Source organism: Camellia sinensis, chromosome 7, assembly GCF_055761805.1.
Source record: "Camellia sinensis isolate YWXY chromosome 7, ASM5576180v1, whole genome shotgun sequence".
NCBI classification, from domain to species: Eukaryota; Viridiplantae; Streptophyta; class Magnoliopsida; order Ericales; family Theaceae; genus Camellia; species Camellia sinensis.
Window position 1 is genome coordinate 121,591,335 of NC_138967.1, and position 14,184 is coordinate 121,605,518.

General features: G+C 33.9%; 1 protein-coding gene and 1 long non-coding RNA gene across 2 annotated transcripts; both read right to left on the reverse strand.

Annotated features, from left to right (window-relative positions):
• Positions 1-4,587: 4,587 nt before the first annotated feature.
• On the reverse strand, positions 4,588-7,164 carry LOC145794763 (uncharacterized). Its single transcript, XR_014334711.1, has 3 exons — positions 6,778-7,164; positions 6,598-6,702; positions 4,588-4,805 (listed from the first exon to the last, which is right to left on the reverse strand). It is a non-coding gene; the product is annotated as an uncharacterized LOC145794763 (long non-coding RNA).
• A 2,073-nt stretch (positions 7,165-9,237) lies between these two features.
• LOC114285471 (uncharacterized) lies at positions 9,238-13,460 on the reverse strand. The gene is made up of 9 exons (XM_082881061.1): positions 12,605-13,460; positions 12,284-12,470; positions 11,372-12,100; positions 11,003-11,290; positions 10,822-10,921; positions 10,092-10,718; positions 9,733-9,803; positions 9,372-9,595; positions 9,238-9,293 (listed from the first exon to the last, which is right to left on the reverse strand). The coding sequence occupies exons 1-9, from the start codon at positions 13,458-13,460 to the stop codon at positions 9,238-9,240; spliced, it is 3,138 nt and encodes a 1,045-aa protein (XP_082737187.1).
• Positions 13,461-14,184: the final 724 nt, after the last annotated feature.

Genomic DNA, 14,184 nt, shown 5'->3' on the forward strand with positions numbered 1-14,184 from the left:
AAAAAATTATAAAATTTAAAATAAAAAAATAACAAACAATAAAAATATAAACTTTTAATAGCGATTAATAATTTGAATACATCTATTTAATAACATATTATGTTTAAATCAATAATATTATGACACATCATTATGACATATGTTGATCTCATTTTAATTGTAGTAACATAATTTTAAAAAGAATTTAAATTTTAAAATTTTATTTTATAATTTAATAAAAGATGCATAAATTAAGAAATGAATATTGATTTTATTCTGGTAACAAAATTTAAGAAAGAATCTAAATTTAAAATTTTATTTTAAGAATATAAAATTAATTTATAGACTAATCATATTATGACACATATTAGCAAAAATTAAACAACATAAAAAAAATAAAATAAAAAAAGAATTGCAACTTTCAACTTTAATAAAAGCAAAATGCTCCATAGCTCGAACAAACTGAGGCTCGAGTGGCCTGAAAATTTTCTCTCTCCTCTTCATCACTTTCCTTTCCTTTTCTCTCCTCTCCTCTCTATCTCTATTCTTGGAAACAAAAAAGCATTCAACATGCTCATCACTCTCACCTCTCATCCCTCTCTCTGATCACTCTTCTCATCTTCCTTTGTTTTTTCCTCCACATTTTCTCACTCTGTTTCTCTCTCTACAAACAGCGAACAGTGACAACCATTGAAGAACGAACGGAGAAAACCAGATTTGGGTTTGATTTTGAACTGATTTGTTTCTCTCTTTGTTTCATTTCCTTTCCTTTCCTTTCCAGATTTGTTTCCTCTCCTCTCCTCTCTATCTCTATTCTTGGAAACAAAAAAGCATTCAAACACTCTCATTCAACAGATTTGGGTTTAATTTTGAACTGATTTTTGTTTGATTTTGTCTGATTTGAGTTTCAATTTTGATTTGTGATTGTGGGTTTGGTTTTGGGTTTGGGTGATTCTTCTTCTTCTTCTTCTTCTTCTTCTTCTTCTTCTTCTTCTTCTTTCTAGATTGAGTTCTAAATTTTTTTCATTTATTCACCTACAATTTTGTTTGATCTTGCATGGTGTAAAATTCCCATCTCTCTCTCTCTCTCTCTCTCTCTCTCTGTGTTTTTTTTTTGTTTGGTCTCATTTAACAGTTTGGAAGAGAAAAAGAAGAAGAAGAAAGAAGAGAGGAAAAAAAAAAAGGTGCCAAAACGAGCCATTCGAGCCTAAGATTATTCGAGCTATCTGGCGGGGTTGTTAATAAAATGGCAACGTTTTGCAATTATAATAGTACAAAGAATTTCTATGAGATTTTGAAACTCTTATAATATTCTTCTTAAATGCATTCTTTTGTAAAATATATAAATAATCTCAACGTAAAGAAAAAATTATCAGCAATGGTAGAGGGCCACAAAAACACTGGCTCAAATGGCTCAAAACTGCCAAAACGAGCCACTGTTTTTGTGGCCCTCAAACATTTTTAAAAAATTATGAGCTATCATTATAATTTTAAATTTATATTCTACCAATTTTAAATTTAAATTAGTAGATTACTTTTCATATTTAGTGACCTTCAAATTTAAATTTTGAAATAGATTTGTATACTTTCTATTTTTTTGAAAGTCAAAAATCAAGAGATATTAATTTTTATTTTATTTTATTTTATTTTTTCTTGAGTAAAAGCTAACCAATAGAAGATTTTTTTATTTTTTAAAATTAAAAAAATTAAGAAATTAATATTGGGGTATTGAAACTCTCAAAAGGCTCGTGGGTTACAAATCTCATTTTCCTTATATAATATTTTTGCTTGAACAAGAGCTAGCCAATAGAAGACTTTTTTTTATTATTAAAAATTAAAAAATTAAGATTGAGATATTAAAGCTCCACAAAGCTTTGATTCCTTATATAATATATTGATAACTAATTCGCAATAAATAAAAAAAAATAAAAAAGAAGCATTTTTTTTTTAGGTACATAAGAAATAAAGTAGTATATAATTAAATTAAATTAAAATTACGTATTATATTTTTTTTCTTTCTTAAAAAATAGCTTCAATAGTCATCCTAACCAACTAATGATTTTTGGGTTTGGTTATTTTGTTTTGGTTGTTGCTCTTTGGTTTAGTGCTAGCACGTCAAGTTTGCTTTTCAAGGACCTGGGTAGCGTACTGTGGGATCTAATGACAACTTGTCTCGAATTTATTTTGATAATTTAAATTATTTGTACTATAAGATTTATCGAATATATTATTCACACAAAAAATTAAATTAATCGAGTACATGTAATTCCATGATTAAGTCTTAGGTTTTAATCGTTTATTTTTTTTGAAAACTAATGTGCTTTTGTTTTAAGTCTATAGATATTTAATTAATTTAATTTTTTTCATAAATGAACTACTCGACGAATTTTACAATATAAACGGTTAAAATCAACGATATGGGATTAGAACAAGGCCCATAGACCCTCATAGCACTATGTTGTCCCTTAGAAGCACAGCACACCCCCAATTCCTGCTTGTCTACAGTTAGAATTAGAAAAATAAAAACACTACAGGAATTTCATTTTTTAGTGGCGTTTTAAAAACGCCGGGAAAAACCTGAAAAACGCCGTAATATCTTATAGCAACGTGTAAAATTTTCGCCGCTAATACGGCCGCCACAATAGCTACCCAACGTTAAACAAACGTCGCTAAAAATATTAGACGGCGTTTCTTAAAACGTCGCAAAATCTTTGACGACCGCCACACCCTCCATCCCAAATTAACGTGTGACGTCACAATGATGTCATTTAGTGGCGTTTTTTTTTTCTTTTTTTTTTGAGGGGGGGGGGGGCTGCTGCTGATGCAAAAATATAAAGTAAAATATCATTTTGAATGATATGTTGGTTTTTTTGTTTTTCTTGTTAGCTCCGTAGGGAATATTTTTTTTTTCTTCCATTAATTGAAATTAGGGAATATTTTATTAAAATGAAGCTATTCTTGGTTCCATTTGAATCGTTTCTTGTATGACAAAAAAAAAAAAAAAAGAAAAAGAAAAAGAAAAAGAGTACTGAAATGAGGAGGCACATCCCTTAGAAACTACTACTAACATCAACTGCAACACAACATGTCCAGACCCATATACAGCAATAGTAGTAGTAGAGGATCAATAAGACCGCGGTAGCAGCAAGTCTATAATAGGAACATCAAAAGATCACTAGGAACGTAAGAATAGCATCAACAGGGCTGTCATCTAGTTCATTTAGGCAAAAACATACATCATCTGGTTTCCTGGTTATCAAAACAAAACCAAAATAGTAGTAGTAAAATTGTAGTAACAACAACAATGATGCCAAATTAGTGACATCCATCATAACAACAATATTTATAGAACCAAAATCTTGCGAACCACACTGCTAACTCTACATTTGTTGACTAGGACTTGAGAATTGAAAATCATCAAGATTTCCATTAACACTGTTAGACAAGCCCTGCAAAAAGGGATACAAAGATGTTAGCTACTTCATTTAGGCAGAAAAATGCATTACATTGTAGCTAGAGGTACAAACAACTTGACTATATGTTATCTGACTCATATACGAGCCAAAAAATTTGAAATGTGCAAAATTCCGTAAATAGAAGTTAGGATAACCAGAAAGCTGTATCAAACATTATTAGTAAATGCCAACAAATAATTAAATTGGATTGTTTCATACAATGTAAACACCATAATTAAATTAGAAAAATACTTGATTTGACATAGCATCATTTGTTATCAAATTGATATGCGGAATGGTCAAAATGGGAACAAACTGCATAAAGAAATAAATGTAAGTTAATTTAATCTTTGTTTTGCCATTGTGTGTGACTAAAATTTAGCCTTACCATTTGATTGGGTGTGGACACAAATGAAGTAGGAATTTGTTGTGGCCAAATGTTGATATGTGATGCTCCAATTGTTGTGTCAATAAATCTGCAAGAAATACATTGTAAGAACTCATCTTCAAACATTCTGAAAATTTTAAGTGTGTACACATTGGCTACATGCTTGAAAATTTTAAGTGTGTACACATTGGCTGCATGCTTGAAAATTTTAAGTGTGTACACATTGGCTGCATGCTTGGACATTAAAATTCCTGGACTATCAATTTTAAATCACTGAGAAAAAACAAAATCCATTTAATATCAACTAACTAGACTGAACCTGAAGCCAATCAACAAATAAGTTAGAAGGAGAAAGCAATCCAACTAGAATGGTTTAGAATGAACCTGAGTTTGTCATATCTACTTCTTCTTCTTCTTCTTCTTCTTCTTTTTCTTCTTCTTCTTCTTCTTCTTCTTTTCTTTCTTTGATATGTGAACCTGCATTTGATAAGAACAAATAACATGAATAACATGTCATATGAAAATTTCATATTTAACTATTTACTCACTTCCTCGGACGAACAATGGCAATTAAACGATGAGGTGTATGCATGGGATTGTTGTTGTGAATGCACACGTGTAGCAGCTGGTGCAATAGGCCCACTCATGGCCTGTTGAGACTCCAATTGCTCAATTCGTGCTTGTTGAGCTTGGATTGTGCCTTGCATCTCCATTTGTACTTTCTGTTGATTAAGCATAGCATCCATCATCTCTTTCATTTGCATCTCCATTTGTGCTTTATATTGGTTAAGTTGCTCTTGGACTTACATTTGGATGATACGAGTTTGTTCTTGCAATTGCCTATATCCGCCTCCAAAGACATCTGTTGGAGAAGGACCCAATCCATATGTTCGAACACGACCAGGTCGCTCAGGCCCTAGAACCTGTGTGATAATTTCTTCATCTGTAGCCTTGGATTGTGCCCCAAGATCCTTCATTTGTGTCTACAATTGTTAATTAGTAATTAGCCACCAATAAAATTCAGCCTACGAGCAAGACGTAATTAGTTAATTCTCACTTCCAATTTGCAGGCACTGTTAAAGGTAACTCTCTATCAAATTTAACTATCTACTTTGTCTCTCTTCAAGTTTAGATTTCTTCTTTATTCATCAGGTAGTTTCTACATCAAATCTGTTCATAGTCTCTATGATTCAACTCACACTTGTGTGCCTATGTGGAAAGGTATATATAGTCTTCTACAGAATTTTGATATGCTATCATAACTTTTAAGTACAGTGTATAGGGTCCCAACCCCATCCATTGTTAAGCGACCAATGGCAAAGTTTACAGTAAATTCTCATCCTGCAGTTTTAATCAGAAGTTGTAAAACTTAAATTCATCCTTCACAGATTAATAGCCCCAAACAGTTTTACGACTTAATTACTTTGACACATCTGAAATTTATGTAAGATAACATTGTAATTATCACAGAAGTCCCTTTTCCTTGAGAGATCATATAACAAAATGAAATAATAGAATATTTAAATTTCATTTCAGAAATGCCCTGCACTATACCAAATTAACCAAAAACAATTATTTCATGAGTGATGAATTAGGACATAAATCTAGTCATGTACGAGGCAAAAAGGGTACTTAATGTCTCCGGTTCGGTATATTCCTATTTGGTCAATAACCCAACACAACAGTGAACATCAAAAATTCATGGACACCAGTAAATCACAGAATGCATATTCCAAGTGACAGGTAGATTTGGAGCAATATAAAGGATGGCTCATTCAATATTTATTTTGATTTTGTCTAAGGCCAGCTATATCATCAAAGCAACATTGGACTTTTCCAAAGCAACCAATTCTTCAATCAGTTGTATGTTTAAGTACTAGACTAGTTTATTATTCATTGCTTCAATCTCACGCTGATTCTGATCCTACACCTTTTAGGTTTCAAAACATGTGCAGACATTATTACTTTCAGAACGTAGTGCAGCAAAACTGGGATATTCCGATAGAAGAATTTTTAGAAGCAAAACTCAAGAATTAAATAGCTCAAGGAAGGGGATTGTAACACGAATTTTTTTATCAATCCACAATGACTAAAGTTTGAACAATTGTGTGTGCTAAAATAAAAGAAAATAAGCAAAAGCATTAATATGTACTATTTCAAACCCAGGAACAAGTTTGCCTAATGACCTTTTTTTAAAAAATTATTTTTCCACTCAACAATCTAGCCTGATGCAAGACAGAGTTAGGAAACTTACCTATGGCTGCTTACAATTGGAATTATGATGAGTTATGGGTTCTGGGAGGCTTCTATGGTTGGGGTTTTAAAAGAGAAAAGAAAGTTTATATAGTTTGGAGAAGAATAGGTGTGAAATTTGGTTTGATTTTTCAAATGTGGCAACTCGTTGAGTTTTCAAAAGTTCAAGGGCATAACAGCGAGTAAATGGTTCAATTATCATGCTCTTAGGTTCCTTAACATTATCAGGCCCTATCTTCTCAGTATCAACTTGTTGGTTGATATGAGACAACGAAAGAGTAGAATTAAAAGATTCTAAATACACCAACCAAAAATAATTACCAACTACCTTATATATATGTTAGTAGTAGATTTATGTCTTTAATTCAATAAGAGTTCAAAATTACTTGGGTTGATATCATAAACATCTGGAAGCCAGTGCTCCACTTAGTCTCTAGAGTGAGCACTTGAAATGATTTCTCAAACTAATCATAGCTGTCAATGTTCTGCAAAATGCATTATTATAATTATGGTGCTACATACCATGACCTCAGCAACTTTATCATTACTTGGTTTGTTATCCTTCGAGTACCCAGCCATCCACACCTCTAAGCGAGTTGCAGGAACTCCATTCTTCTTATTAGTTTCCTACAATTACACTTAAAATTAAGTAACAAAATCAAAATATACAATTTCAATTTGAAATATAAAGAAACTATATACCTCTACTCGAACAACTGAGAATGGTTTTCTGCCAGTTATGTGATTTAATGTCTTCTTCTTCTGAATTTCTTTGTTTTTTGTACTTTTTTTCTGTTACATATGAACACAAACACAAGATAATTTATTAATTTAGCAAACTCATCTTATGAGATTACGATAGAGATCAATAAACAATTTAAATGATACCTGTGCCTTCCGAGTGCCCCAATAATAGACTAAGCTTCGCCATTGATGCTCATGTACTCTTTCAGGTCGATGAGTTAACCTATCAACATCGTTGTCGAATGGCATATACCCCATTTGTTTAACTCTAGCCTTCCACTCTCTCCATTTTTTTCCAACAGATGCCAAAACAAATTTCTTCATTGACTCATCGGCATCTGTATTGACCTGCAAATAATTGGCAACTTTGTGACTATATATTGTGCCATGCCAGATGACTGAAGACTGAAACTCTATATTTCAGAAGTTGATTTCAAGATCACAGGCTTGTAGACATTTAAAAGACAAGAATCAAGAGATTAGGACACAATTACTTTATGAAATTACACTGTATCATTCCCATAATTCGATATCTGAACAACCCACTGTTCAAATGCCACAAGACAAGTTGCCCAAAAATCAAGCTACAGCAACAAGTAATTAGTGGTTTTATCAATCCTGGCTCCATTCGTATTGGAAAAACAAGAATAGTTGGAAATTGATATGTAAAATGCAATAATTCTTTTACCTTTACTTCTCTCCAAATTCTGTCTTTGTTTTCCTTTGGTACATGGCTCGAAGCCAAATGTAACATAGTATTTGATCAAATCATGCCATCAGAGCCAACAACAGTTCTTGATAATTAAGTGCAATAAAGAAAGTAGAGATGGAAGGAAACAGACAAAGAAACAGTTAGCAGGATTCTAAACTTGTCCTTGAAGGTTGAATATCACCAATAAAAGTCATGGGAGTTCAGCCAGGTCCCTAGAGGGCTGATCAAAGTTTCTAAAACTAACTTGAAACTGAGAATGATGTAACTTGAAACTTAAATGATATGGTGCACATAAATAGTAGTAGCAGTCGATCAAGATGCAAAATAAATAACAGAAAATACAAATAAAAAGAACAAAAGAAAAAGAAAATACTATCAGATGGTGCACTGCCATCTGTTGTTTTTTTTTTCCCCTTTCCTGCAAATGTTTCCTATCCTTTAAATATAGCATGTCTGCTCTTTTGTAGTAGTAGTTTAACACTCTTATGTGTATGGGGGCTTCCATTGCAATTTGGTATGCATTCAAAGAAAAAGAACAAAAGAAATAAATAAATACTGAAATGAACTTTAGTTAGAATGTTATGTCAATCTTGAAATGAACTTTAGTCGGACTATATATATCTTGAAATGAACTGTAGGCTTTAAAGAGACTAAAGAAGATATTAAACAAAACCACAACTAAAAAACTATAACAATGGTCTAAGATGCACTCAAAAGTACACCAGTCTTAAATCTCAAGAGTACTGAACTTTTTTCATAGAGCTTCCTTAAGATCCCTAAACTTCAAGGATTAAAGTTTCTAGTACAAATTATGGCTGCAAAAGATGGCATTCAAATCACAATGACCATACTAAGTCCAAATGAGAACTAGGGGTTTAGGAATGTGGCTACAATAACAACCTAATGGAGTTATTTATTAGAACCATGAGGATTTGGAGGCAAAGGAAAAGCTAGAATAAAAAGACAATATAAACAGAGTGAAGATCTGACTTTTTCACAATATTAGGTGAGAAAGTGTTGTACCTGATTAGTAAGAATAAGGAAAAATATATATATAAAAAAAAAATCAGCAGATAATAAAGCATATTACTGATAAGAGCCTACATACATGCATCAAATAACATATAGTGCATTAAAGTTGTACCAAGTATCGACAGGTATTGCTAAGCATCAAGAGAAACTACATATGTAAATGAGCCCATGATGTAGTATTGCAGCCTTTATCTCCATGTGCTCCCAAGATGACAGAGAAATCAAAGGAAATAAAGAATTACGAAGAAGAAATGCCGGAAAGGTTCAAATGAACAAGGGTTAAAGGACAAAAAAAAATTGCCTCAAGTGCCATATAGGAAGTAGTCACAAAATATTGTCATTTGTTTCCCAACATAAAAAAAAATTAACAATTTTGTGGTAGTTTTCAGAATTAAAGAACTATGATTGCACCCTTTACTGAGTCCAAGCTAGTAGAACTACAATCTCTGTAATTGTAGGGAAGTAATAACAGAATCAATACCGTCTACTAACACAAATGCAAATTCCTAATCTTCAACATAGTGTGAGTGAGCTATTTTATTGAAGAAGATTTTGAATTTAGTGGTATATGTCTCAGATCTACCCATTTTTTATCCTTTTCTTAAGCCACAGGACTTATTAGCAAGACCCATTTTGTAAATTGAATAAATAAATAAACAAAATCTTCAATTGAATTAAAAGTACCACCCAAAGGATAGGCATGGGGCAATAACATCTTCACAACACAAACCTTTAAAAATTCAAAAGAAAAAAGAACATTAACAAAGAAATCTAATGGAGTAATTCAATTGAATAAAATAATTCATACCAGCAGTAGTGTCATGTGTTGAACCAGTACTCGATGATGCACTAGGCAAGCTACCTGGAGGATACCATGACATGGGTGGATCAGGTATGATGCGTGTACTCTCCTCTGAACTTTCATCTAAACTCCCACTATAAGAACTCTCATCTCCACTCCCACTATAAGAACTCTCAGAATTTGCAGAGGCTGAATGTTGCCTCTGCCTAGAGCATCGTCGATCTGTCATGCTAGTTTACAGAAGACCACAAGCATACGTGTAGAATTTTATGGGTTAGCAATGAATACAAAGTACAATAGATACGATAGTGAATACAAAAACAATAGAATTTTAATATCTAACAGAATATGATATTGTAATTTTAACCAGTTCAACACCATTTTTGGCACAAAAGAATCTACTACATTAAGATTTTCCAAAATAGTAAAAAAATTTCTCTACAAATTTAAATTTTAAACACAATCTTAATATAACAGGTAAGATCATTCTCAAGGACATAAAAGGATGTCTCAAGGACAATCACGTTGAAAAGAAAACAAATGACGCATTTTAAAAGCGTTTCATTAACATGAATATCCATGCTAAAAGCACAAATGTAACAATGAATATGAAACAAAATTACAATATCATATCATTTCTTCATCATCTTCAGATTGTGTCTGTGTCAATATCCCAAGAGGTCCAATAGTTTCATCAATAGTTGTTCCAACTTCACCTTGTCTAACCCAATTTATATCCTCTTCACAAGCAAACGAAGTTGCATCTAACTCTTGGTCGCCAAATCCTTCCACTTCATTGTGATGTTCTCCATCATTAATTGGTTGTTCTCCACACACCTCATACAAGTCTCTAGGTTTCATCTTGACTACAACATCCCAATCAGCTCCAACGGGATCATTAACATAGAAAACTTGTTGTGCCTGAGATGCTAGGATGAATGGCTCGTCGCTATTTTGTTTCTTTGTATATAACAAATGATTGAAATTAACAAGTGTGAAACCAAACCCATCCTGCTTCAGTCCTTTGTTGTTGTCAATCCAGTCGCACATGAATAGCACATATCTACGGTCGTATGAATAATACAATTCAATAATATCTGTCACATATCTATAGTATGCTACTTCACCTTCCACGGGATTCATGTCTCTGGTACTTGCATAGCTACAAGTCTTTGCTTTCACCATAACCCCATTATTTTGAGTTTTTCTTCTCCACTCACGACTCCTCGTATGATACCTAGTACCATTAATTATATACCCACTGAATCTCGTGGCCTTTTTACTAGGTCCCAATGCCAAAGTTTTAATCTCATCTGACAACACAGCATTTTCAATAGCTAGAAGCTCTTCAACCTATTTTTAAAAAGTCAACAAAATTAAACATCAACTAACAGAGAATTAAAAATTGAAAACATGAGAATTGAAAATTAGAAACATGTAAGTTATTAGTACTTACATGAGAATTAAACCATCTGGGAAACTCATTATTGTGACGGCGATCTACATCAAAATCTTTGAGACGATGATGTGACCGCTTAATAAAATCACAATGTTCCCTATACATTTAAAGTACTTATAAAATGCAAGATACTTATTAATGGTATCAATAAAATTTTGGAACAAAGATTGTATCTTACTCTCGATATGGGACAACCGCAGCAGTGTTAAATAACACATACCGATGAGCTTGTACCCATGATGTGCTATCAAGCGCAAACCCTTTTTCTTTTCCTAAAGCATGACCCAGTAATATCCCAGGATTGTCGCTAACATCGTAATTCCTAATTGGTCGATTCAATTTTGACTCGACATCATCCAAGTACCTTGAGCAAAAGGTCATACACTCTTCAACTAAGTATCCCTCTACAATTGAACCTTCTGGATGACTTCGATAACGCATATATGACTTAAGTGTCATAAGATACCTATAACCAAACAAATGCACATGACTTTCAATTATAAACAAACAAATGAATACAACTGTAAATTGGAGTAGAATTGCACACCTTTCTATAAAGTACATGCAGCGATATTGCACTGGACCGGCAATCTTGGCCTCCTCTACTAGGTGAATAGGCAAGTGCTCCATTATATCGAAAAATGATGGAGGAAAATTTCTCTCAAGATGGCAAAGTGTAAGAGCAATTTGGGATTGAAGATGATCTAACCCATTTGGCTCTAGAGTTTTGGAGCACAACTGTCTGAAGAAATTGCTTAACTCAATCAATGGTTCAACAACTTTCTTCGGTAACAAATTTCTCACTGCTATTGGAAGTATTTGTTGCATCAATATATGGTTGTCATGACTTTTCAGTCCAGATATGCTATGTTGTTTGAGGTTAACACGACGAGAAATATTGGATGCATACCCATCTGGAACTTTGATATTCTTCAGGAGTGTACAAAACAAACCTCTCTCTCTATTGTTCATAGCGAAACATGCAGGCGGCAAATAATACCTGTTCCCAACCCCTTTTTTAGGATGTAATGCCTTTCGAATTCCCATATCTTGCAAGTCTCGACGAGCATTTAAATTATCCTTTCCTTTCCCATCAACATTTAATATCGTCCACAATACATTATCACACACGTTCTTCTCAATGTGCATTACATCAAGATTGTGGCGGATCAAATTATGCTTCCAATATGGAAGCTCAAAGAAAATACTCCTCTTCCTCCAATTATGATCCTCCTCGTTGTCCTCTTTTTCCTTTCCTTTCCTAGTTCTTTTTTGTCTGTTAGTTGGTTAATGCTTAGGCCCTAGCTGTCGTAACACATTAGCCCCCGATAACCGAGTTGGACATGGTTCAAATTCAAAAGTTCCATCAAAAGACACACCATCTTTTCGAAATATGTGACTCGCATTCAACCAGCGGCGATGCCCCATGTAACAAATTTTCCTTCCATTCTTCAAATACCGATGTCGAGTACGTATGTTACAACAAGGACAAGCTAAAGCACCTTTCGTGCTCCATCCAGACAAATTTGCATATGCAGGAAAATCATTTATTGTCCATAATAAGACCGCGTGCAATTGGAACATTTGATTAGTTTCTGCATCGTACGTCTGAACACCATTTTCCCATAATTCATTCAGTTCATCCACTAACAAGCACAAGTAGACATCAATGTTATTGCAGGTGAAGAAGGACCATCAATGAGCAATATCATCATCATATGAGGTTGTTTCATGCACAACCACGGTGGCAAATTATAAGGCATCACAATAACTGGTCAACTGCTGTGAGCAACATTCATTGCCTTGAATGGATTAAATCCATCCGCTGCTAAACCTAGTCTGACGTTGTGAGGCTCACTCGCAAACTTGGGATACAAAGTATCAAAAATTTTCCAGACAGGAGAGTCAACAGGATGTCTCATTTTGCCATCATCAATTCGGCCATCTGCATGCCATCTCATTAATGAAGCAGTTTTGGATGACATGAACAATCTTTGAAGCCTTGAAATCAAAGGAAAGTATCTCACAATCTTTTGTGGAATTCTTTGTTGCTTTTTTTTATAATCATTCTTCTCACCCTCAAACTGTTTGTATCTAGGCGTCTGACACACTATGCAATCATCCCTACTAGCTATCTCTTTCCAATACAGTGAGCAATCTCTTGGGCATGCATGTACCTTGTGATAATCGAGGCCCAATTCCCTAAGGAGTGCCCTCGTTGCATAGAACGACTTTGGCAAAGTTTCACCTTTTGGGAATGCATCCTTCAAAAGTTTAAGTAACATCGTGAAAGACTTGTCGCTCCATCCACTAAGGCACTTGATATGCAATAATCGAACAACAAATGAGAGCGTTGAAAACTTGTGACACTCTGGATACAACTCTCTTTCGGCCTCCTTCAATAAACTGAAAAATCTTTCAGTTTTCTTATCCGGGCCTAGTTCGATATTAGAACTTCCTGTCTCATTACTAGCACGATGAACCAAGCTTGGTGGAGGAAGTCCGAACCCCTCATATATCATTTCATTGACTTCATCGCCATCATTCAAATCACTGACATTCAATGGCACAGACGCCGGTAAATCTTCCCCATGAAAAATCCATCTGGTGTAGCTTGGAAGAAACCCATTAACCATTAAATGTTCCCCCAAAAGGTCTTTCTTTACTAGTTTGACATTCCGACACCGTTTACATGGACATGTGACTTCAACTGATAGAGGATTATTTTGGCATGCAAGTTTAACAAATTCCTTAACCCCTTCTATATATTTTGGATGCAACCTATGCTAATTTATCCAACTTTTATCCATCTGACTTCGTATTACACTACAAATGTCACTGTCAAATCAACAAAGTTTAAAATTATCATTTCATTTTAATTATTCTTAACCTCAATTAAGTACCTTATAATGCATGCGACATGACACCATTCACCTCTAACTCTTCTCTAATAGGTTGGTTCATCCTACTTTCCCATTCAGGAATGCACAATCTATATTGTAAAAAGTAGCTCATACCGCTCTATCCATCTCTAACAAAATTTCGGCAGCATCTCCCCATGGTTCTCCAAGTACACTACACAGACTGGGTGTATTGCTACACCTTGTCTAGTATGCACCCGGAGAACATGAGGAGCTACTACATGAAATCTCTACGAGATGGACTAAATTTAAGCAGTAGAACTACTAATTACAACATAGACTTGTGCTCCTGAACTGTCCAAACTGAACAATCCAAGAAGAGCCTCATCAAAGATGACTAGGTATCTTTGATGAAGATTCTTGAACGGGTCTACGGCTATTTATGCATGCATGGATAATTACTTGCTAAATTAACAACTTTCATGATTTTTGCATCCCG